We start from the raw sequence: 25,239 nt of genomic DNA, 5'->3' as shown, positions 1-25,239 counted from the left end.
AACCAGTAGGCTGCACTGATCGACGGGTACGATTTGGCGGATTCCTCATTTCGCAGCGGACAGATGGGGCCAACTCCGGCCCCTCCCCCGCCCACTCCTCCTCCACATGGACTGCTGGGTGATTTTGTACGACTTTTCATGATTTCAACCAATTGTTTCACATACACAAACACACGCGACGCGTAGTTACATTTTTTTTAATTCAATTTCAACAGATACAACGGGTAACCGATGAGAACACCCACCGAAAAGAGCAAAATGATTTCGGAATTGGCATTTGGGGATTTACAGCACAGTGCGAAACGGGCAATTGTACACACACACATTGATTTATCACGTTTTGTTCGTCGCAAGCAAATGTTCCCGATAGATTTCATCGGCACACATAGGCACCATAGGAACGCGCATCGTGGTGGTTTAGAATTTTACCATTGATTACATTTTCCCAGAAACACACACACACATACACGCACATACAGAGCACCGATTATGTTGCATCAGAGAGAATAGAGTTTGAGAGTTGTTGGTATGCATATCATTTTTCATTCAATTAATAGCCGATAAAAAAGCATTAGAAAAACAGGCCAGAACGCTCCCACGTGGATATACAGACAACGCCCATATTAAAAAAAACCATATTTGATTTATTTTCCACCAGTTGAATTTCAAATGTACCATTCGAGAGTCGACGGGGTGCGGGTGAAAAAACAGCACATTGTAATACAAAACTAAATCAGCGAGCGTGGTGGCACAAGGGATTTTTTGTTGTGTTGATCGAAGCACAAACGCCATGATTGATTTGATGATGGCGCACTGGTGCACGTTGCGGTAATGTTAGCTACCAGCAGTAAGCGGAAAATAATTATGTTACACATATCGTTCCATTACTGCTATTACCGCTCATCCTTCTCTGCATTCAGCCCTCGCGCCTGTCTGGCATTGGACAGAAGGAAGAGATAGTAATTATCGGTGTAACCAGACCCCAGAATGGGCTGACAAAAAAGTCTGTTTAGGTGGTTTGTTAACTAGTTTGCGGAACCAAAAGCGCACAAAACGCAGCTTCCCCTGCTCTACTGTATGCTTGTGCAAAAGCATCAAGCATCAACGCACCGAACTCTGAGGGGTAGCTATTTGTTTGTTTATTTGTTTATGGGAGTACGATTTTTGCTCACTTTTCCCTTTCGTAGGCAATGTGGTTGCGATTTTTTTTTTGCGTGTTTGCAAAACATTAAATCACACGGTGTGTTGTGTGGACACACACAAAAAATCGTCCTGGATGAGTAATGCTGGGAACACAGCAGGGGGGAGATGAAGCAATTCCAAGCTACGTGCACACACGCACGTAATTATAGGCAAATTATGCTACGGTAAATGAAGTAAAACACGTACTCCTCTCATTCACTCTGCATTCGGCTGCACCGAAGGGGGTGCTATCATATCGGTGATGAGAATGATTTATTTCACTTTTTTTGTTTTTTTTTTTTTTCAATCGACAAACATCACATCTTCATTTCAGGCGTTTTCACGCAGCTTGCTTATTATGTTCATTTTTCCACCACCTTTTTTGGTGTTATTATTTTTTTTTATAAAATGCGGAGGAAGCATCACATCCAGCTCTCTACGCCACTGCGTGTGATGAAACAGTTTAATGTGAACAGCAACAATAACAAACAAAAAAAGATGCACACAGCCGTGTGGTCTCACCACAGCAACAGGAAGATCAAAGTTTCCACCAAATTTTCACCAACAAACCGCACGAGCCCGAACCCGGCCGGCAGGCCGAGCGCGAGCGTTATGCACGGGTAGGGATGGGTGGCGACGAGCAGAAAGAACACCAACATTGATTTATGTGTCATTATAATCATACGCACGGTTGATAATTTTTGTTAATTAACAACATACTGCACACACATACCCCACATTCCTCCCCGTAATGGTGTTACACGCACATACGTTTCTTCCGCTTCGAGCACCCTGCTCTTCGTTTCCCTTCAATAGGAAAAAAAAAAATATGGAAAAAAAACACACATGAAACACAATTATCGCACTGTCTATGTGTGAATGTTGTCCGCTTCGGGGCGAATTATTGATATTTTTCCAGCATTTTATTTCACCCCAAGGTGAGTGTGCGTTTCGCTTTTCGACACATTTTTCCCGCCCAACCTCAATTGGTGGGGTAAAACGCAACAGCCGCTCTTTTTACACAACCCCTACCCACCCAGACGACAGTACAATTGATATCGGTTGCACTTGTTTTTTCCCCTCTCTTCTGTGCGTGTATGTGCCGATTCCTGGCGGCTCTCGATCTATCGGGAAACTATTTCAGAACAGTGTTTTTGATTGGATGCACCATCGTTTTCGGGGGTTTTGCATATATCTCTCGGGCGACGATCAAAACGAGACTATTGATAAATAATTTTTGTTTTTTGTTTGTTTTCGCAGCGCTGTAATCATTCTATCATTAACGCCAAACCTCATATCACAAAACATTCACGAACACACGATCACACATTCAGAATAATGATGGCTCGGTAGAGACGACGGTGCAGAGATAGAGAGTATAGCACAAGAAAGATTGATGGAGGTGGTGGTGGTGGTGGTGACGATTGCTACACAGAAAGGCTGGGCGCGGCGGCGCTGCAGAGGATGAAAATTACACTCAATTAACACACGACAAAGATAAATCATAAATAAATAATATATAACGACAGCCGGCGGCACGGGCACGCTTAATGGTGAAAAACAAATGCCGAAAGGATAATGGAGAGAGGGAGAGCGAGAGCGAGAGCGAGGGAGAGAAAAAAAGGGATGTCTGATTTTTAGATAACACACACACATACACTGCACAGAATGGAATCATCCTCGATTGAGCTGGGTTTGTTATCTATTATACACACACAAACACATACAGTTTTAGTTTCACCCTCGCCTCGATTGGGTTGATTTATGTAACACACAGAGACACACACTTTAATGGCTACGTCCAGTGATCGTTAATCATTCACAGAAGCACATAAAAAATACCGTTTTACATATTGATATTTGCACATTCTATTTTTTGCTTGTTTCGCTTATCTACTCTTTTTGTTTGTTTCTTTTTCAACGAGCGAAGGGTTATTGTTTCATTTTTTCGTTCTTAATTAGTGGTTAAATTGGTTTTTAATAATTTATCATTTTGTTATGTTTCTTTTGCATAGTTAAAAGTAAATTTTATACAAATGAAATTTTAACTAAAAATTATATAATACAAACAGAACGAGAAAATGACACCAATTGAGTTCGTAACGTAACCCTTTGCTCAAAGTACACATAAAAACACACAAATAAACACAAACACCAAATAAAAAAACACAAATACACACACATACACAAACACACGATTATTAATGTTCCAAATTGTCGTTTGATTTCGTTCTGTCTCTCGGCCGCTGTTTCTTCGTTCGTTCAAGCGCCGGCGGCGGCTCAAGTGAATGGCTTAAGAAGCGCAAAGTCAAATTACAAAATCAAAGCACTTTGTGCTCGTTTTGGGGGGGCGCGCAAACGGTGCTGTACCGGTAGCAACGTCCCGATGCAAACTTCGAACCGGCAAATCGTGGAATGAACCGCGAGCACTGCTTCACACCCGACCGAAGGCGCGCACCTCGAACAGTGCCGCGCACGCCCTACACCGGCGGTGAGCAGAGAAGAAGCAGGTGGTGGGTTGGTGGTGGGTACAACAGCATCTGCAGCACAGCAATAAGCACACGCACACCTTTTAGGGGCTCCTTTTCCCGATCGTCAGCGCACGCGATCGATCGTTTCGCTGCGCGATCTTTTTCTTCGCTAATCATCACCATCATTGTCATCTTCGCCGTAGTCTTCTCGTCGTCGTAGGTTGGATTCGCCTACCAACGTCACCGCCTCTTCGGACCGGAGCCTTCGGTGTGTTGGTGAGGCGGAGGGAAAATGTCACCACATACCACGAGGCCGCACTAAAAGCATAAAAATAGAGCCCCACAAAAAATCGACAACGTAAAAAAGGAACACAAATCAAATAGTTCCCAAAAGCTAATGGTGCAATTAATTTTAGGCTGACGCTTAGAAACAGTTGAGAATGGTAAAGAACACCCGGAGCAAGACACGGGGACACGGTGGTGGTGAGGACAGGGAAGATTCTTCTGTCGATTGCAAACCGGGACGCGACCGATCCGAGCATCAATATCCGCCTTAAGTATTCGATCTGCGACGACAATTCGAAGGCATTAGACAGTGTTACACGAGCTCGGTTAGCACAGGACACACACACACACATTTACACACAAGCACACAGACACACACACAGGGAATTGTTGTGTTAGACACACGGTGTACAAATCGAGCTGGTGGAAAACCACAGATTCCATTACGATCAGGACGCTAATTATAAAACTCAACAAAAACAGCACACACGAAAAAAAACCAACCCCACCAAGCGACAAGTAACCGGGTACATAAGCACAGCCTCCGAGCGCCCAGAATCTGGTCACTAATCTCATCCTACCACCGCACCTCAACACGATCGAGCTGTTGTTGTTGTGTGGCTGCCGCTAGTCAAAGTATCGCACGAAAAGAAGGTGCTAATTTTAGGATGTGGCTCGCATTGGCGATAACCAGAGCAGTGCAGAGTGTCTCCTTTTTTTGTGTGCTACAGAAAATCAATACTACGTGACGGATGCTGCTGCGAACAAGATAACTGGATGTCTGTGTGGAATGTTTGCAGGCAGGAAGAAGTGGGGTTTGATTAGCACTGCGACCGTAACATCACACACACCTTACCAGGCGAAAAGAAGGGGTGCCAAACACTTAACGATCGATACGCAGGCCTAGTTTGCGTTAAAAAGAATACTTTACCCTTACCAATTGACCCTCTCGGGCGCTGATGGATAGTGAAAATGGAATAGTATAACATTGAAGGGGCAGTTGTTACGCAATCTTCCGTAAAGAATCTGTTATATTACTGGATATTGATCCCAAAAACGATGATGTAATGCATGTCGAAGTGTTTTGCAATTTTCTGTTTCGTTTGACGTCGTTGGTTATTTTTAAGTATCTTTTTTAAAAGTCAAGTCAGTCAACGCCGAGTTTTAGGATGTCTTGATTATGTCATTCAAATAACATCGAATAACCATGCCCATAAAACATGGGCTGGGATAATGCGTGATTATCTGATAATAGCTAAATGCTTCAATTCCTAGCGAGACCTTATTTTCCATAAGGATGTATCCAAATTAGTATTAAGTAAAGTTGCCAAATATCCGAAGCCGACTCCAATCCAACTCCAATCCAACTCCAATAATTTTGGAATCGACTCTGAAAAGTACGTCCACCCAGCATTCTCCGGAGACGCCAGGAGGTAGTCGTCCAGAGTCCTCCAAAATCCTCCAGAGTCCTCTGGAGTTGTCCAGAGTCCTCCAGAGTCATCCAGAGTCGTACAGAGTCGTCCAGAGTCATCGGGAGTCAACCAGAGTTGGAGTCGTCTGGAGTCGTCCGGAGTCGGAGTCGGAGTCATCCAGAGTTGGAGTCGTCCGGAGTCGGAGTCGGAGTCGTCCGGAGTCGGAGTCGTCTGGAGTCCGGAGTCAGCCTTCGAAACAAAGGTCTTTAAACGAAATGTACGCGCAAAGTGAAAGACAACAAACGCTACGAAATGAAATACCTGATCACATGCACATTACTTCGGACGGCTCCAGTTGGCTCGGACCGATTCAAATTCCGGTCGATTCCGGACAACTCCGGACAACTCCGAACGACTCCGGATGTCTTCCGGCGACTCCGGACGACTCCAAACGGTTCCGAAACAGACAACTACGACTCCGACTCCTCGCGGAACTAATGGTTCCCATTTTGCCGGAGTAGGAATCGTACTAAAACATAGTCTGAGTCGGATAGGAGCGGTGGGTGTGCGCTCCAGAGAGCACATCACTAATCCAGATGCACCCACCTTATGATAAGAACTCATAATTAGAAGCTGACAATACAATCACGAAATATCCCGTAGCAGTTAATGATGATAATGCTACACCAACGACCACATTTTTCCAGCCATTAAATACATCAAACCAAGGACCGCACGTGTGACCTCCTTTGCTCTACCTTGGAACCAGCAGTAATTAAAAGCTCACGCTGCTTATCAATTAGCCAGAGAGCAAAGCATCAATCCCGCTACAATCTGTCACTAATTAGAGATCGAAATCATAATAAAATGACCCTCGCCTTTGCTTCCTGATTCCCCTCGCTTCCAAAACTTGAAACACACGCTCGATGAATGTAAATTAAATTATTTTTAGTCATTTCACAAACGGGAGCGCTGCTGCTCCAATCGACACCACAACAGCACGACAGTCAACTGCTAATTATCGATACTAGTCAAACAAACCAGCCTCAGAGCCACGCAAAAACCAGTCAGCTGAAATAAATCCATCCAGTCATAATTTATTTTCCACGCATCAATGAGTTCATCGAGGAGTTGTTGCTCGTTGTTTGATCCGCTGTCCTCCACTGTTCCACAGAGCAGAGCACAATTTACGCAAACAAAATAAGCACAAAACAGCTTTTCCGAGAGTGTTTTTCTCAGATCCCAAACCAATCGAGGAGTAGTGTAATACGATGCATGCCAATCATCAGTGCGAAAGTATCAAAGCGCCATCCAAAAAACCCATCAAACACTTACTGCAAGTGAGTGACGGATGACAATTTGATAGGGAAGAATGAAAAAAAAGACCCCAGGCGACAAAAAATGCATCCACACCAAGGCAAAAAAAGGGAAAAAAGCTGTTCCATCACAGTCACCTACCCCTTTTTCCCGACCCATTACACGCCCGGGAGTGCAAAGCGCAATAAACTCGTTTCCCTATTAAGCGCAGTCAATTTCACTTCTTCACATGTTCAAACATATTTCAAACATCGAGCTGTTCGAAAGTGCGAGAGAGTTCAATGATACACCAACGCGATCCATTGTATGCTGACAACTACTCTTGGCATTCCTTGGTGCAAAAGGATGCGCGCGGTGCGCAGTTTCCCATTCGCTCATCAGAATTTTATTTGCACAAGATCGTGACGATACACTCAACCCGCCAATCGAACGCGAAAACGCGCGTCAGATAAATTGAGTCAGCACATCTCCCTCCCCATCACTGGCTGAAGATGGCCACGGGCAGGGGTGTAATGGTGGAGGAGCATTCCGTTGCCACTGCTGGTTGCATACCCAGACATGGTGGTGGGGCGGGAAAATTTGTTGCATTTTCCCCCATCCGTGCACGGTGGCGCAGCAGTTCTTGTGACAACAGTGAACGGCACAACCGTTGAGATCGGTGTTGGGCGAAAAAACGCGACACATTCTACGCGGTGGGAGAGGAAAAGGGAATGACGCATGTGTGTGTGCATGTGTGAACTGCACTGACAGTAAAAGTGCGGGTTTTGATTGTGCTGCAGCCGGTTGAAGAAAGGTTTTGTCAGCGGAAAACGTTGCACCAGCGCAAACAAAAAACGTGTTTTTACACTTTTATCAGTCGTCGCTGGGAAGAGATTCCCATTAGATTTTGCATTTTTATGGTTGAACCCTTTTTCCAACATGTTTTTGCCTCGGTCAAAGGGAATGCAATTTTGCATGCAAATGCAAGTGCACTTTTCCCATAAGAAACGAACAAGTCTACTAATAGTCTGTGTAAGAATCCAATGAATGCGTTCGACATGTGTGTGCTTTTAAAATTCATACACACTAAAATGAGCGCACCAAACGGATCCTTCTCCTTTGTGACATTTTCTAATTCATTTGTTGAACCGGGACGGGGAAAACAAGGAAATAAAACTCAACTAACAGATGACACACAGACATGCCTTCTTCTCTCCTCATCAACCCTCTTTTCTTGCCACACACACACACATTAGCCATATTGATTCTACTGTCACACACTGAACCCGAGGATGGGTTACCGATCCCATCCACTTTCATTCCCGTCGATTGCTGGCGGGCCAGTCTGGCTCACTCTCTGACTGGCTGGTTGGAAAACATCTTCAAAAAGATGATGCTCCAACCAGACACACACACACAGACCCCAAGCCACAAGCTTCCCTATGATGCTGCTGCTAGAGCTGGTACTTGCCTCGGGGGCTCTGGCTGGCTGGCTGCAACCGAGGGAAGCAAAAATAAATAAATCAGCAATCAATAGTGCTAGAGGAGCCCGGAGGAGCGAAGCATTGCATTGCTAGCCCTCTCCATTTCTTCGCACTAGTTTGACGCCGATGCATAGCGGTGGGTTATGTGCTTTTTCATCCACTTTCTCTCTAAGCAAAAGGGGAGAGGAACCGAACATACACAGCATAAACGCATCGCACACACGCAGCGCTCACGTTCGTTCGTGATCGTTTCGAATTGATGACCTACGCAATTTGACTTCCACTTGGCAATGATGCCAGTGAATGTGTGTATCTGTGTGGGTGTTTACGTGCAATGGATGCTTAGAGAGCAGTTGACTTTCGGGAGGCAAATCGATGAAAACGTCATGCTGCACACGCACCATCTCTTGCTGGGGCACGTAGAGAAGAAGCTTCAAGAGTCGGTTCAAAAAACGACAAATATATTGATTTTTTGGTGAGTACATATCTTAAAAAACACTTAGTTATTCAACATACATAAATAAATCGGAAATTTGAACGAAGCATCATACAAATGCTTCATACATTATTCATTATTCAATTATTTGAATACGTCTTAAAATAAACACATGAAGTAAACATGAATTTGATCTTGTAAAGCGCATGTTTTCTCCTCATCCACACATAAACTTTAACCGATAACGCGGTTCCCGCTCACTTCATCTTCCCTCTTTCGCACGTATCTAACCGATCCGTCATGTAAAGCTAGCGCAACCGGCTGACGACATGAATGCAGTTTGCCGCGCTTACATCACGCGTTCCGCCGTCCGTCGTCGTGGTCTTCGCGACCAGCGCTTTCGATCTCGAATATGAACGAGTAGAGCAACGTTGGCAGAGTGAACCGGTTTGCTCGCCTTTCGCCTTTGGACCAGCTCCGATGATGAATGGAATAGTAAAATCATCTACGTCAAAAGCATAGCCACCCGGTGGAAGTGTGTATGCTGGAGCCTGCAGAGAGTGAGAGGGCATGCAGCACCACACATGCTTTGTAGCCGAATGTAAAGCAACAGTGATAGAGTAAAGGTACAACCGTGCATAAAAATACAATTGATAGCCTCGTGGTGGTGTGCTTTGCTCCCCCCGCCATGGCACTGTAGTAGATGAAACCTACCCCAGAGCAGGCCGATCGGAAGCTTCCGAAAGCATTCGTTCAAGGTGACACCGCCGTGTGCTGTGTGAAAACTCGAGTATGCACACACAGCGACAAGCACGACAGCACACACACACATACAAGGTTGCATTTTGTTGCGTTGCAGTGCATTCACCGTGCAACAAGATGCAGTGGATGCAACACGAACGCGATGTCGCACGACAATGGGAGTGGTGTGATGTTGGTGGAAATATGTAATTTTTCTTGAATACTGTTGAATGATGCATTATTTACATTCTCCAATGAAATGTGAAAAATGAAAAGTAACAAAGTTTTAAGGTCTTTTAAGTATTTTAATAAAAAAAAATTGTAATGAATTATTTCAACATGTTTTACAGTCTCAAAAGTTAATATCCTGAAAACACAATTGAAAAAAAATGAAAAAAAAACAAACAAAATTTTGCATTAAATTTCACCCAATATCTAAATTGATCTTTAGTCTAAACACAAGTTAATCAGGCATTCAGAAAATTTGATTAAAAGATATTGTGAAGATGAGGATCAAATGAAATCTGCTATGACAAAAACGGAGTTCTCTCTTCAAACCCGATCCCGAGCTCTTAAAATAACTCATATCGTCGTCAGCTGGTTGACAGGTGATTTTACTCGGATTAGGTAGCCGCCGTGCCTCCTCCAATAGCAGCATCCCACCCACAACGGGGTCTCTGTCAGATGAAAACGAATGTTGCTAATTTGGTAAAATGCTTTTCATTCCCAACGCAAATCACTACCACCGCTCCAATATCAAAACGAAACATGTGAAGAATGAAAAACCACACCATTGTGCGTGTGTGTGTGACTGTTTGCCACAGTTTAACCATTTCAAAACGGTTTCATGAATGGAGATGCTCTCTGCAAACATTATGAGGGAGGTTTTGTGTGTCCGATGACGATCCCTCAAGACGAGGAGAAGCAGTTAGTTAATTTCCTGTCAGGCGTTTTTTTTTAGTTGAGTGATTTAGCGCTATTTGTTTGATGGGTGCAGCATCAGCACTGAAAAGAACACACAAACGCACAGCAGACCAACAGGCGGCAGGAGGAGTTGATGTAATCCCAGTCGTTGTTGATGCCGCTTCGGTGGCTAATGATTTACGTTTGTTGTACATTTGCCCGTACCATTCCGCGCCACCTGTCGCTTCACGCACTGAACAAGAGCGTACAATTGACGATTAATGAACCACACACACACACACCCTCCTATCGACACATATACAAGACCAGAAGGGAGGCACACCAGCGCAGGCACCCGCTGGAACAACTTTGGCATCTCCACTTCAACTTCAAGTGTCTTCCAGCAGTGTGTTGGTACATACCTGTACATCTTGCAAACATTACACTTCGCTTCTTCTTCTTCCTCTTCTTCTTCTTATTCTTTTTTAAGTTTCAAAACTCCCACTTCAAACCTGCGGCGCACCGGAGAGACTTATTGCCATCTTCCGAATCCGTAAAGATCGGCTGCACCGTCTGGGATGATTTTAGCTTCCTCTTCTCCCTCTCACCCCCCTCCCCCCTCTCCAGACAGGTTGTTTTGCAAACAAATGGTTCGCTCACAAACAGAACAAATACACACATTATTATTACCTCAGTGAGGCTACGCCACAAAGTCGTAAGTAGTTGCGCGTGGCAACAGGAAGGGCCCAACATTGGGGGTTTCGTTAAAAAGATGCGTCTTCTACCGCGACCCTTAAAACATAATGTGGGCCCCCCCAACAATCCAAGAATGTTTCGCATTCCGGTGCGCGAGATGGATCATGCTGACAGCAGTGTGTGCAACATTCCATTATCAAGCCATCAATTTCTACAAGTCTGTTTACCAAATTGCATATCCCTCTCACGTCGCGTCTCATCTCGCCGGAAGAATACAATTGGACCTAAAATGGGGAGTTTTATGTTGAGGAATGTTTATCAAAATTTTCATAAAACACATCAACATGGGCACAAAGCAAAGCAATAAAAAAGAGGGAAATATTTAGGCCTGGTTTTTTATTTCAGAAAACCTCAACACTATATATTTCACATGTTGCACCAGAGAACCGTGATGAAGATATGGTTCCACACAACTAAAACAAAAATAAATTAAAAAAAAAACCCCTCAAGTGACACACAAAAATGCAAATTAGTACTTCACCACACCAATTTGCACCATGAGGGGTTTCATTTTTTTTTTTTCGTTTGTACCAAAAAAGCGGTATTTTTTGTTACTAAAATTCAAACGCACAGACAGGACACGAAAGTGACGAGAGTTCTCGGTTGGGCGTTTGGGTGGGAATTTATCATTTTCGTTTCTTTTTTGTTGCTTTCTGTTGCACTTGTTCTGCTAACCGCTGCATAAAATTTCAACGTATTTAAGGAGCACTGGGGCGGGTGGTGTAAAAAAAGGCCGGTAGGCAAAAATGTGTACACACACCAGGTTTGGTTTTGGGGCCTCTTTTACCATGGAATTTCACATGTTTGTTACCCTCGAAGCGACCGCAATTTTATGTTTTTTTTTTGTTGCCTTACCGATAATGTTTTATCTGCATTTGACACTATCCTTTAATGTGGGCAGCCGACGGAACAGCCCCAAAAAAAAAAACAGACAGTTAAACTACGATCACACATTTTGCTGGTTGACTGACAAGAACCACTTAAGCGGGAGCACACAACACCATGATTCAGCCACACCTCGGAAGGGGGTTTATATGCGCTGGTGGATTCGCCACTTTTTTGCGGTGTGTTTCGTCGTCCCCAAGGGACCCCCCCTCAAAAAAAGTGCACTTTTCCACCCCGCACTGCAAGTGGGTTGATAAATATGAGTGTGTGTGTGTGTGTGGAGGGCGCGAAAACAATACGGTCAATTGAAAAGCACAAAAGAACACTTTTTCAACACTTTTCTTACGCGGTCAGCAACAAACACAACAGCCCCCCCGGTGGTTTGGTTCCAGTGGCGAGGAAGTTGAAAGAGTTTAATGAACTCGACACAAACCCATCGTAACAGTAAAGTCGTTAAAACCAAAAAAAAAAAAAACAAAAATGGATGCAATATTGCATTACTTTTGTTTCATTTTGCTATTGTTTGCTTTATTCCACTAACGAGGCCCGCGCTTCGACGCTTACTGAATAGTGAAGGCAGTTGGCGATAAATCAAATGTTTGAGCAGTAAGATTGAGTCATAAAATACAGCCCTCGGTCACACAGGCACAGTAATTAATTAATAACCAAGCTTTGTCACAAAAAAGTAACCAAATTCGTCCACTTTACGAATTTACGAATTACAACGTACGCTTAAAAACGCTTAAAACGCTAATCAAGACGCTTGGAAATTAATTAAATTTAGCGATTTTTGTGCTTCTCTTGCAAAATTGTTCCGCCTGTGACGATACAATTCAATCTCAATCCAAATAAAGCATACCAACAACAAGGTTTGTTTATAATTGAATAAAAAACATTGCCCACCAAAAGCGGCAAAATCAACCAAAGCAGAAAGTGAAAAAAACACAAACTTCAAACAAAAATTTGCATCCAACACAAACTGTGTTAAAGCTATGCCTTGAGTTTGTGTCCTAATTTTCTCTCCTTAGTTGGTGAAAACAAGAAACAAAAAAAAAAATGGCGGAAGAAACGAGGCTTTGGTAATTAAGGCTAACGAGAAGTGTATGTGTGAGTGTCGAGACTCGCAAAAAAACGAGCTTTAAATCTTGCGCACGTGCCTATCAACCGTGGCTTAATTATGCTCACGTTCGATGCTACACAGCATAGAACTTCAACGTACAACATATAGCAACCACTCCTGAGCATATTAAAGTGCGAAAGTTTTACAAGAAGCTCAGCAAAAAAGACACCCTCTGCCTGTCTTTACGATCAACTTAATAACAATCATGAAGTGATCCACAAGAGAAGCGATTAAATTGCACAACATCTTGCAGAAAACGATACACCGACGGCAATGGGAAGAGACAGAAGAAGAATCGCAGTGGGGGCGGGGCAAAAAGGTGTTGACGAGTGCACTTTGCGAACGTGCAAACACACATACTGGCTGCGCCGTTTGTCGTCGACTGACACACATTTAGTTAGTTGTTCGGTTCCGTTTAAAGCCTAAGAGCGCATGGCGCGCGCTTCTTTCCACAAATAACCATGTACGCCCCGATGACGTTGGAAGACTTCTTGCATAGTAGTGGTGGGAGCTCTGAATCGGACCTACTCGATTCCGATTCCGTGATCGGAATCAAGTCCGAAGCCGATTCTGACGCTGGAATCGATTCCGATTCCGCAGTCGATTCCGGAGCCAATTCCGGAGTTGGTTCCGGAGCCAATTCCGGAGTTGAATCCGGAGCTGATTCCGGAGTTGGTTTCGGAGGCGATTCCGGGGTTGAATCCGGAGCCGATTCCGGAATCGATTCCAGGATCGGAATCGGCTCCGGAATCAGAATCATCTTCGGAATCGACCTGGGAATCACAATTTGCTCCGGTACCGGAATCAGGCTTGACTCCTGAAATGGAGTTAGTTTCGAATGAGAATTAGTTTTTGAATTGAATGAGAATTCGTTTTGAATGTCGGAGCCGATTTTGATTAGTGTGCCAATTCCGAAACCGATTCCAATTCCGGAGCTAATTCTGATTCCGGAGCTAAATCCGATTCCGGAGCCGATTCCGACTCTGGAGGCAATTTCGATTCCTTAGTCGATTTCGTTTCCGGAGCAAATTCCGATTCCGGAACCAATTCAGGAGCCGATTCCCGAACCAATTCTGGAATCAATTCCAGAGCCGATTCCGGAATCGATTCCGGAAACTGATTCCGGACCTACTATCCGGAATCGATTCCAGACAACTTTGGAGCTAGCCGGAATCGATTCCGACGAAATCTTCATTTTTCCCATCACTATTCCATAGCTCTCGGCTTGTGAAGTGAGGTGTTCTCATATTTCAAAGCGCCTTTCATTTGCCGTTAGTCTTCTCGTTCCCCATTATCCATTGTTTTCTAATTTCTTCCGACGAGAGTGGAAAAGAGAGTGAGAGGGAACAGGTCTTGTCCGAGAATGCAATTATCGTACGCACTTTGAGACTCGTCCTCACCATCTCCCTCTCTCTTTCCTTCGATTTCAGCAGAAAATAAACAATGCTGTGGCAGAAGGAATGTGAGTAGGATGTGACGTCGATTGTCGATGACTAGCGCATTCGGGTAAATTATGCTCTTGCTCCTCAGGTTGTGAATATGAAAACGCCACGGCAGAGAGCGCACAACCAGCAACACAACTCCTCCGAGAGAAATTTGAACCATAACCCCCAACACCCCAAAAGATAACCATAGAAATGCGCACCAACAAGCTTATTAAAGCGCCCGGCTAATTACCGAACATCAAACGGAGTGACTCCCCAACTTCTTACTGAAAAACACCCCAAAATTGTGATAACTTTTAGAGCGTCGGTGTACGCACACCACCCATAAGATCACACCAAAAACCACATCTCATAAACCAAATTGTATGGAGTGTGGGTGTTGTTGCTCCGGGTGATGTGTGGAGACGTTCCTCGCCAGCGTTATTAATTTTCGCCAACAGAAAAGACAGAAGCCGGAAGCGTATTCGCTTCTACGCCTGCTTCCGGAAAGTTGGTTAGGTCTTCTCCCCCTCCAGGGGCAAGGGTTATTCGACCCCCGTTTTCAGTAGGGGCATTTCATGGCGGGATTTCTTCGTCGTGTGCCGTCGCCACTGTTGATGATATTTCACATTTGGTGACCGACCTTAACCGACAGACAGCATAAATATGCTGGTTGCTTGGATACACACACACACAATAACACCGTCCAACCTGTCGTGGTGGAGAGGTTTGGCCTTTCGCCTTCACCCAAATCATTCTAGCACCTGGCACACGCACGCGGATGACGACACCAGCACGCGCGTCACGCCGCGCGGGAAAACTTGTGTTTGATTGTTTGCACACTTAAGAGCAAAACACCCGCCCAAACCACACGAGAGGTTCCACTCTTAACGTTTGCTTCACAGTTCACTCACACACACACACACACCGACACTATCATAAACATCTAATTACGAAATATGATGCCTGCCCGTACGAGGGTCTTGTGTTTCTGTTGATGAATCGTCAAGTTTGAAGCGAAATTTCGCTAGAACAGACCAGCGCTCGAAACGATTAAAAAGTAGGTGGTCGTACTTCGTTAAGCACTAGTTCCTTAACATCCCGCCGGCCATAAAGCGTAATTAACTCTATCGCCGTGTGGAGAGCACGCAAACGGGGAGAACGGTGTTCAGTCACTTCTTTATCTCGTCATAATAACAATAACAGTCTCTTCTCCTAGTAGACGGAGGCGACTGTAAAACTGTCTCCACACTTGTCTGAGTGTATCATCCACAGAAGGTATAGGAGAGAGAGATTAAGGGAAAAGTGTTTACAGAGCAGATGGAAGAGTTAAAAACAAAACAAACCCTCCGTAACATATCAACAAGCGAAAGTGACTAACATGGCCCGAGAGCCACAAAACCTCCTCACATTGTCAAAGTGAGTGAGAGATAAAAATTAGCCCAAACATACATTGAGGCTAGTAATGAACCTGTCTGTGGGGAGAGAGGGAGAAGAAGAGGATGTAAAAAGGACAACAAACAAAAGTGCAGAAGTGGAGCAGCAGTGCATGCATGCCAGAGATGGTTTTACTTCGCATACAGGGGGGACCATAACAATCGCTTTTTATCTAGACTCTAGACTTTGAATGAAAATAAATCCACAGTTTACCAAAAAATATTGTATTTTTAATTAACATTTCCCAAAACATCTGAGCTGAACCACCCTGTTCTTGGTTCTGCCTTTTGTTTGTTGCCTACATCCCCCGCTCTCCATACATGAACGTCATCAGCAAACCTTTATCCGACACCAGTATCCTGGTCACGGCACCAAGCGTTTGTACCACAGACACCCGTCGTAAGAGACGACCAGCAAGCTGGTGGTCTGCTTATCTGCTTCTTTCCCTTAAGCACAAAATAGCACCACAGATACCACGGTGTTGCACACGGTACACGAGCATGCACCTTGGTGGCATTTGCCACCCCTTTTCCAGCCCAAAAGCTTAAAAACCGCTCGTGGCAATGTGCCACCGTGCAGCTCTCTCCGTGCAGCTTGCAACCTGTAGAGCCGTCGTGTGCATCTGGCTCGCGGGGTACAGTGGCTCGGTTTAATGGTCTTCTGAGGAGATGTATGTGTGTGTTGGCTTTGTGTGAGACAGGTGTTACAAACGCTTGCAGCCCCCGCACACAGAAACTCTCATTTAACTGTCGACCTTTGGGAAGCGAAGCCGCGGGATGAGCCGCTAAAATCCAACTCCAAGAGTCACTTACTTACGACCGGCTGCCGACTTTTGTCAGCCAAGTGCAAGTTGGCCACCCGCCTCTTTGGACGGATGGTGCGAGACCACACAGGAGAGACGTTTGGCGTTGAAAAACAGTTAAAACACACCGTCATGCTGATGAGTGTATCAGTTTTTCTATCGTGTGTCAATCAAATGTCGCTGTCGTTGAAAAGAGAAGATCGTTTTAAACTAGCAGTGGTCGACAAGCTTATGATAAACAATATGTTTCATTGTTTAAAATCAATCAATCAATAAAAGGGATCGTCCATGTGTTACGTAACACTCACAGGTGGATCGGGAGTACATCTTCTGGAATGACATGTGTTTCACATAGAGAGAATGGAAGATTTAAAAACGTGTCAAAATGCACTTGAAGGCCGTTACGTAATTTATGGATATTTACTGATTATTTCAAAATTATACCAAAATTTGAAAAAAAAAAAACAATAAAAACACAATTCAATTAGGAGTTTATACAACTCGGCTAGTGCCGACCACTGATTGAGAGCAATTAGCAACTGAGCACGCCGCTATCTTCGATCTTCGTTCGTGCACAGAAAGTTGCATAAAACACTCCCTCTCTTCCCGCATCATTTTTCGTTACTATGCAACGATATAGCCCTAGCACAGCTTAGTCATATTAAGCTGCCAACTGGCTAGCGTGTTAGTTAAAGAGATATAGAAAACCATATTGCCCTCTGGCAAACAGAAACAGCCCCTACGGGACTCGCGAGTTCCGCTGGGGACCTGCACGAGCGGATGAGTTCAGAGCTTGCTCTCTCTCTCTGGGAGCTCTGCTGCAGGCTCATATTATTGTCACAGTAAATTAGAAAGAAGGAAAAAAGTGAAAACTCCCCCACTTCTTCTACGCGGTCCATGGTTGTCTTCCCTTTTTTTTTGCTTCAATTAAGACGGCCAGGTAATGAAAGAGGCACCAGGCACCAGGCATTTACATACACAAGCGCGCCATATTTTGCGGTTTTGCACACCGGAGACGTTTGCTCAGGGTTTGCCAACAGCGTTAAACTCTTTATCAACATTGCACACTACACAGACACACAGACACGTGCATACAAAAAAAAAAAAAAACATAGAGATATTCCGTGTGCGTTGGAGACACAGTACTGCGTCTGCCGCACCAACTCCAAAGTTGTCGCAATGAGCGCAATAGACCCAACAACAACAACCAGTGCCATGAAATTGATGGTCGGTAGGCCGGTACCAGTTATGCGTGCGGCATACACAAACCACCACCGTTGAGTCGTTGTCGTAAGTAATAGCACTGCCAACCCCAGCCCCGTGTGTCTGCAACTCTTGCCTCCTCCTCGCTGGAACTAAAGCTAAGTACGCAAGGAACGGAAAGACGACGCAGTAAGTATCTTCCATACCGAATGGCGAAAGTTTTGCGGCGGCGGAGTCGCTCTCTCCCCCTCTCTCTCGCTATCAGTCAAATTGCGGTTACGCAAAAAGGCCACTAAAATAGTTGCTTTATGTTGCATTGCGGACGACCTAAGGCAGAGGATTAAATGCCTGCTTAAATCATCGTTTTTACCGTCCATCTCAAGAAGAGGAACTGATTTACTGAGGAACAACAGTTGCAGTGTGTCTTCTTCTATTGAGTCGTCTAAAAATTTGTTTTAAACTCAACATTTCTTATCGGAAAACCATGTTTTACCTTGTTGAAAATTTACATGTAACGCACCATTCTTCTTACCAGCCCTTACTTACTACACCCCACACAGCCCTTCCGCTCCATCGTCACAGTTGGATGGGCCCCAGTCAGTGAGGAAATTAATATGGGCCTGCCGTGCCGCTACAGACATTGCCCGCGAAGAAGCGGAAATGTGACATAACACACGACCCGGCGAGGCCCCCGGCCAGCATAAAATAGGTAACCGTGTGCTCCCCGTTCTCTCTCTCTCTCGCACAGTCTCCACAGCGAACCGATTGTTCCCACCACAGCGACCGACCACAACAATAGCATAAAAACGAAAGACGGTAGAGCAGGAGGGGGGTGAAAAAAGACACCAACCTACCGAACAACAATCCGAACGCATTGCTAACCCGCTAACAGTGTATTATGCGCGGTAATAACACAGAAAAAAAACGCCATACTGGTGAATCCCAATAGAGGCGAGGGAGTTTTGTGCGGGTTGAGTTGGTCGCGGTTTACCACCCATTATCTCTCCCTCGACCGGGGGGGTTTTGCAACGCTTCTTCTAAGGCAGGTGAATTTACCTTTCCCGGTGGAGTAAACCGGTAGCGCTAGAAGAAAAAAACTGCATCATTCCGCATTTGTGAGGCAAAAAGCAAAAGTTAGACACACACACACAGCACTACAGTGTGGAGAAGCTTTTTGGATGCAACCGTTTGTGATGATCGCGACAGTGCAAAGCATTGTGCAGCGCACTGGGCAGCAAAACAATAGCAAGAGGTTTGAAGGTACGAATCAACCACAAAAAAGAAAGCACAAAAGAGACAGAGCAAAACGCTCCGATTTGAATGTTGTTTTGATTTTTTTATGCTCCATGAATTGGCACACGATAACGTTTTTTTTTTTTTTTTTGGGTTGGTTCATTTTCCCGCTTTTCTTGCATAACCATCACCCCCAGCCCAGCGATTTGCGTCGCCTTAGCATGTCATAAAATCTCAAACCACCGACTGATAGATATGCTGCTGCCAAATCATAACGTTCACTCTGTTGATTCGCTGGTACATACACACGCACACACAAGTACACATGTTACAATTATGCCGCATCACCCACACACCCTCCTATTTTTCCTCTCACAACCGGGTGCACAACCGATGCAGACATTGACGGATGCATGTTACTAGGGCATGGCGATGATGATGGGGCATGGCGTGTATACCACACCCTTCGCGCTTGATGCGTTTTGCGGCTCATCCATTACGGATTCGACGAAGTGCATGAGTGCATCCCAAAAAACCCCTTGAGGGAGGGAACGATCACAGTATTTGCATACGATCGGAACGGCAGATTTCAAGCATATTCATATCGCTTGCCAGCTGTTCGCACCGTGCTTGTAAGTTTTGGTGTGGATTGAAATGTTACTAAAATTGAAATATATTAATTGTATCATAAAAATGATCTATAAAATGAATAAATTGGTTAAAATACAAACAAAATGAATTGCAAAAGCCGACGAATTCAACCATTATGGCTTTAGATCACCTTTTCTTCCCAAAATAAACCAAATTATTGAGCAAAACTTAACCATGGTTCTAGTAAGCCAATTTTGCAGTGCGTATTGCATACATTCAGGCGTAATTGTAATGTTTTTGATACAGGGTTTTCCATGAGTTCTCATAGCTGTGGGACACTTTATTGACTCTTTCCAATGCGAAATGAACCTAAAGTGAAGGGTAATTGTACTCTATAGCACCCTTGTTGGACAAATCCAATAGGAATTTCCAAGGAGCCTGTCCATAAAGGGTGCCATAGAGTTCAATTTTCAACATATGAAGTTCACTTTCCATAAGAAAGATTCAAGGAAGTGTCCCTCAACTATGAGAAACGCTGGAAACCCCTGTAAAGCATCAGGAAAGGCATTACAATATCATTTTTATGACTTTGGAAACATTGTGTTCAGCTCGAACACAACAAGGTATCAAGAGAGGTTTGCTTACAACTAAAGACACTCCTTTCTTCAAACAGACTAATGCAGCATCCACTTCAAACGTGATCTTTGTTGTCATACTCTACTCCCAAGGTGTGTCCACTTGCTGCTCTCTCTTTCTAAACTTATAACACATCTATTGACGTTATTTTTCCTTGAACACTCAATAGCACGTACTGACAGTCCCTCGCTATTTGCTTACTTGCCGTTGAAAAAGATTCCACCACTACCTTTGGACCCAAAGCTAGACAGACGCTTCACTATCAAACCCACACGCACATATATCAAACACTAGCACAGCAAGCGTTACTCAGTGGTAAGCGCATCGTGTACAGCGATTAAAGCCCGCGACTACATCTAATGGGCTGGGAAAATAAAGCTGGCACGGAAAATTTGCATACACAATTGAGGACAACGCGACAACGACGGAGCGAGCTGATAGGCAGAAGATTCTTGTGTCGGTGATAGCTGAGAACCACAAGAACACAACAACTAGCATCACGTACACAAAGCCGATCCACTTCAAAGCGACCAATAGAACCTGAGTACGCTTACACAGTATTCCGTTTCTAGGTTTATAGTGAGCGTGCAATTTTTGTTTTGTTGCCTTGCCGCGTTAATAGGTTAATATACACATGACCCACTTTTCGCAACGCAGCAGTAATGAACGGTAATGCATAATTTCAAACAGAAGCTGCCGGGCGGTCCGGGCGAATTTACACGAAGAAGACATAGCCCAGTGCCGTCTTTTACTTGACGACTTGCCGTGTGTGTGTGTGTGTGTAGCACAGAGAAGTGTGTTTTACGAACCTTAAACAAATCTCATAAAAGTGTTTCCTCTCAATTAATTTACGGTCGCCGGTTGAGCCGCCGCCCGACGGTGAGTTACAGATTTTAAACGCCCGAGGGATTCATCATCGGCGAAAGAGTTAATTCGCAGTTGCAGCAGTTTGGTTTTTCTGCTTTGCGCGGCAAATGAGCAAAAAAAAACATAAACAAACGTCACATAAATCAATGCACAGAAACACATAAAACATGATTGGCTCAAACGCACGTTTGAAGGTAGATGATTGAAAATGGTCTTAAACATGAAAAAACATTTTCTATTTTTAATTAGGTTTCTATCGGCGCTACTTTTTTGCTTTGCTTCCCCTTCTAACAAATTTCCCCGAAAATCCTAATAAAATAAAACATTAGAACCAGACCCCTCCCCCCGGGCGCTTCATCATCCAGCGAAAAGCTTTCCATCATGTGTAACCTGCACTCGAGGGGAAATTCGGGAAGGTCAAGCCTGAACAAAATTAAGCGAATGTAAACAAAAAACGCGGTCTAGGAATTAACGTGCCAGCAGCAGCAGCGTGCTGTGCTCTTCTTAAAACAAAAACGCCGGAAAGTAAAAATAATATTTACCGCACCGTGCGACACGGAGAGAACGTCCTCTACTCGAGATGGGTACCACCACCACACCACGCCAGGCGCTATTTACTTTCCATTCATTTCCACAAAATTGAACATCATAGCAAAACAGTCATCGTCAGAGAGGACAGCGACCACTGGGCGGCCGGCTGCTCCACTACCAACGAAGCGCGAAAATCGACCATACGTCTCTCTCTCCCGCGTCCTTTGCTGTAGCGCGTCCTACTAAACAGCGATCTCAGATTTCTTTGTGATTATTGTATTTTGGTTTGGTTTTATTCGCAGACAGTCGTCTTAATGGTGGCGGAAGAGGCGGAATCGGAAACGTAAAGTGTGTATGGATGAGTTTTCCGACACCCTCCCTTCTCCCTTCTGGCTTTTCTGCCTCCATTCGATCGTAACTTATGCCTCTGGTGTCTCCTTGCTCTCGCGAGCGATGGTATTATTTTTAGGATCCCAATTTCTTCATCCCCAAAGCACACACAGCTCCTCCCAAGGGCGGTGCACAAACATGAGAAGTTTGTTTTTGAATTTTTATTCCAATAAATGGACTCCATCGCTCGTCCAAAACAAAAAATAAAAAGAAAAAAAGGAAAATTGCCCGAGTCGTACGAGACCCAAAATGCCAACATTAAATACGATTTATTCTCGCTCATAATGCGACTGGCAGCTCGCTCTTGTGGCGTGTGGAAGCGCGTCCGAGCAGCGTACGCCCACTGGTGGGCCCACCAACCCACCCAAACCGCCAGAGCCTGGTGGAATCGATTGCGAAAAGAAAATATGGAAAATGCGCTGCGGGTGGGCGGTTCGAGAACCCTTCCGTGACCTCACCACACACCCGTCTGTCTGCTGCTGATTTGCTGTTTTAAGCGCTTTTTCCGGACGCACGTCTGGTACGCGGTGGTTTTCCACCATCCGTAGACACACACACAAGCAGACAGCCCATCCCAGACTACCGCCCGCTTGTGGAGTTGACCCGTTGGAAATTTGAGTGGAAAGTGATCTTAACCCGCCACCACACTACTGCAGCACGAAAACGGGAGGCAGCTTCTGTCTTGCTGCTGGAGGAGACACCACACCAGCAAGAAAACGAAAAAAAGAACACACAGAATGAGCCGTACAATGTCGTCACGAGCAGAAATAGCGCGCGCACACAGCAGCAGCAGCACCCAAACCCACAACCCATAATCGATCCAATGGGCCGTGAAATTGTCTGCGTTTCGTTTCGGGAGGGTTTTTGTTGGGGTCCCGCGGCCAACTGAACTGATACTGCTGTTGCCAGTCAAGAAGCGTTTTTCGTGCCGTCACAAGACCTTTTTTATAATTGACCCCATTTTGAAGTCTTCTGGAAAAATGTGTGAAGAAAGATTTTCATTCCAGAAGCGAAGACAATTCACATTTTGGAACTTAAAGTTCAAGCTTTTCAAGTGAATAAGTTGTACAGAGTGTGTTCAGAAACCAATGTCCAATGTATTGAAATACAGCAGAGAGTAGCTGAAACTATACCTAGTACCTACGTACTAGTACCTCTTCCAAGTCGGCCTCTGCTTGTCTTGGATATCCAAAAAGGCCTAGAGATGTCTTCAACTTCACGCAAAACGGCCGTCCAACGCTTCATGCAGCTGAAAACGTGACACTTTGCATATTGACGAACCACTGATGCTAATCAGTGTTGCTGTTCCATTTGCAGTCAAGCACAAAACACGTCCATTTACCGCCTATTTACTCGGACCTCACTGGTGCTACACATCGTCTCTTGCCATGAAGGGGGGGGGTGGGGGGGGGCAGTGAGAACATGCATGCAGGCACTCTACACTTGTTCACCGGATAGCCGGCCCAGAGGGTTGGACACAAAACACTAAAACTCGTGACCGATCTGTTAAACACAGCTCAAATTACCACCTCGCGAACTATTGGAGCTCGTGGAGGTGTGTGTGTGTGTAAGAGGACATCGGAGCGGGTTGGAACTCGATGCGCATCAGCAACACTAAAGACCCGGGCGCTAATCAAGTCGACCCAGCACACGGTGTGGACAACCTCCTCTCTCAGGGAACATCAGATTTGGAGAATCCAACATCAATCCCCTGGAACTCTGCCTCTGACATACTCCAGAAGTATCCGAAGACACCGAATGACGCAGAACAAACTCGGCACAAACACACACGCATACAGCAAACACAGTCGCTGTGTACGACGATCGGCGTTGCTGTGTTCCAGGAGTAATTTCAAATTCAAATGACATTGTCGCGCAAGCGATCGCTTCGGCTTTCGGCATTCCCTTGCAGAGGTGCGTGAGGCACACCACCGCAGCAGTGTCTATAGCACTCCCCCTTCTTCTGTTTCAACGTCCGGTCTGTGGCTGTTGATGACGACGACGTGCAGCAAGTACGTAATAAGGGTGACTTTTCTATGGCAGAGTTCCAGCAAGGGAACTTCAACAAATTTTGTGAATGTATGGATCAAGACGAACTCACACAGGACCTTCAAGAATGCTTAATGTATACACGCAGACACACAAGATCACATGATCATCCCGCACACATCCCCACAAGGTTGGGGATCTCACACTCACTCGACACAGGACGAAGATGACAACGATGATGATGACAATGGTGATTGAGATGGCGAGGTCTCGGTGTAAGAAATGACCGCCGGTACCACTGACGTTGGAGTTGCTGGAACTGGTGCTACGGACGCAGTGGTACCGAGCAGTCGGTGCTGTTGTGCAATGCCGGCCGCAATCGAAGTTGCTACATCCGGCAGGTTGGTACTGCCAACTCCACCGCCCCCACCACCACCACCACCTCCGTAGAAGTGCAGCAGGGGCGGTGATGTCAACTCGTCGTAATGCACCACCGTTGCTGCCGCCGTTGCCGTTGCCGTTTGATTCATCACAACTCTGGCGTCGTTTCCGTTTCAGATCACTTATACAGCAGCAGCAGCCCACCACCAACACAGTCGATGACAACGACTTCCAGAACTAGGCTACTGGAACGTGCGCTCCCTCACACACACCCACTGGAACGTGCGATCGATCACTTAACAAAATGCACTAACGTTCTCGGCACCGAACAATTGCAATTGGAATTAGATTTTCGCGCACAAACACACGCATACACGTTTTGTGTGCATGCAGCTGCTCGATCGATCGATCGCGACTTGAACAAAATAGTGCGCGCACACGCCAGGAATGCACACACTAGCGGCGTGAGAGCGGCCTGCTACGCCACTATCGTGCTCACTAACCCTCTTTCACGAGTTGTATCTCTCTCTCTCTCTTTCGCTCTTCCACTCCCTTGCTGCCTCTCTCTCTCTTTCTCTCTCTCTCTCTATCACGACAGCTAGACAAAAACACGCACGAAAACTCCGGTGTGCGCTCACGACCGACGCAACACAACCGCTTCCCGTGCGGCAAAACGCGACTGTGTTTGGTGTGTACGCGCGGCGGCCCTCGAACACGAACAGTGCACACGCGGCCGTTGCTGAAACAAAACTCGCGACGCAGCCAAGGCAAAGGCTAATGTATA

General features: G+C 45.3%; 2 protein-coding genes across 11 annotated transcripts in view; both read right to left on the bottom strand.

The window, feature by feature from the left end:
* Positions 1-25,239, bottom strand: part of LOC120901592 (CUGBP Elav-like family member 2) — a 293,066-nt gene that overhangs the window by 67,693 nt on the left and 200,134 nt on the right. The gene's annotated exons all lie outside the window — the stretch shown is intronic.
* On the bottom strand, positions 21-24,952 carry LOC120901593 (dachshund homolog 1-like). The gene is made up of 3 exons (XM_040309659.1): positions 24,285-24,952; positions 2,474-2,637; positions 21-132 (listed from the first exon to the last, which is right to left on the bottom strand). Exons 1-2 carry the CDS (start codon positions 24,602-24,604, stop codon positions 2,610-2,612), a joined length of 348 nt encoding a protein of 115 aa, XP_040165593.1. The 5' UTR covers positions 24,605-24,952; the 3' UTR covers positions 21-132; positions 2,474-2,609.

This window comes from Anopheles arabiensis, chromosome 3 (assembly GCF_016920715.1).
Source record: "Anopheles arabiensis isolate DONGOLA chromosome 3, AaraD3, whole genome shotgun sequence".
In the NCBI taxonomy this organism is placed as follows: domain Eukaryota; kingdom Metazoa; phylum Arthropoda; class Insecta; order Diptera; family Culicidae; genus Anopheles; species Anopheles arabiensis.
Note: the sequence above shows the minus strand (reverse complement) of the source record. Positions and strands in the feature narration are given on the sequence as shown.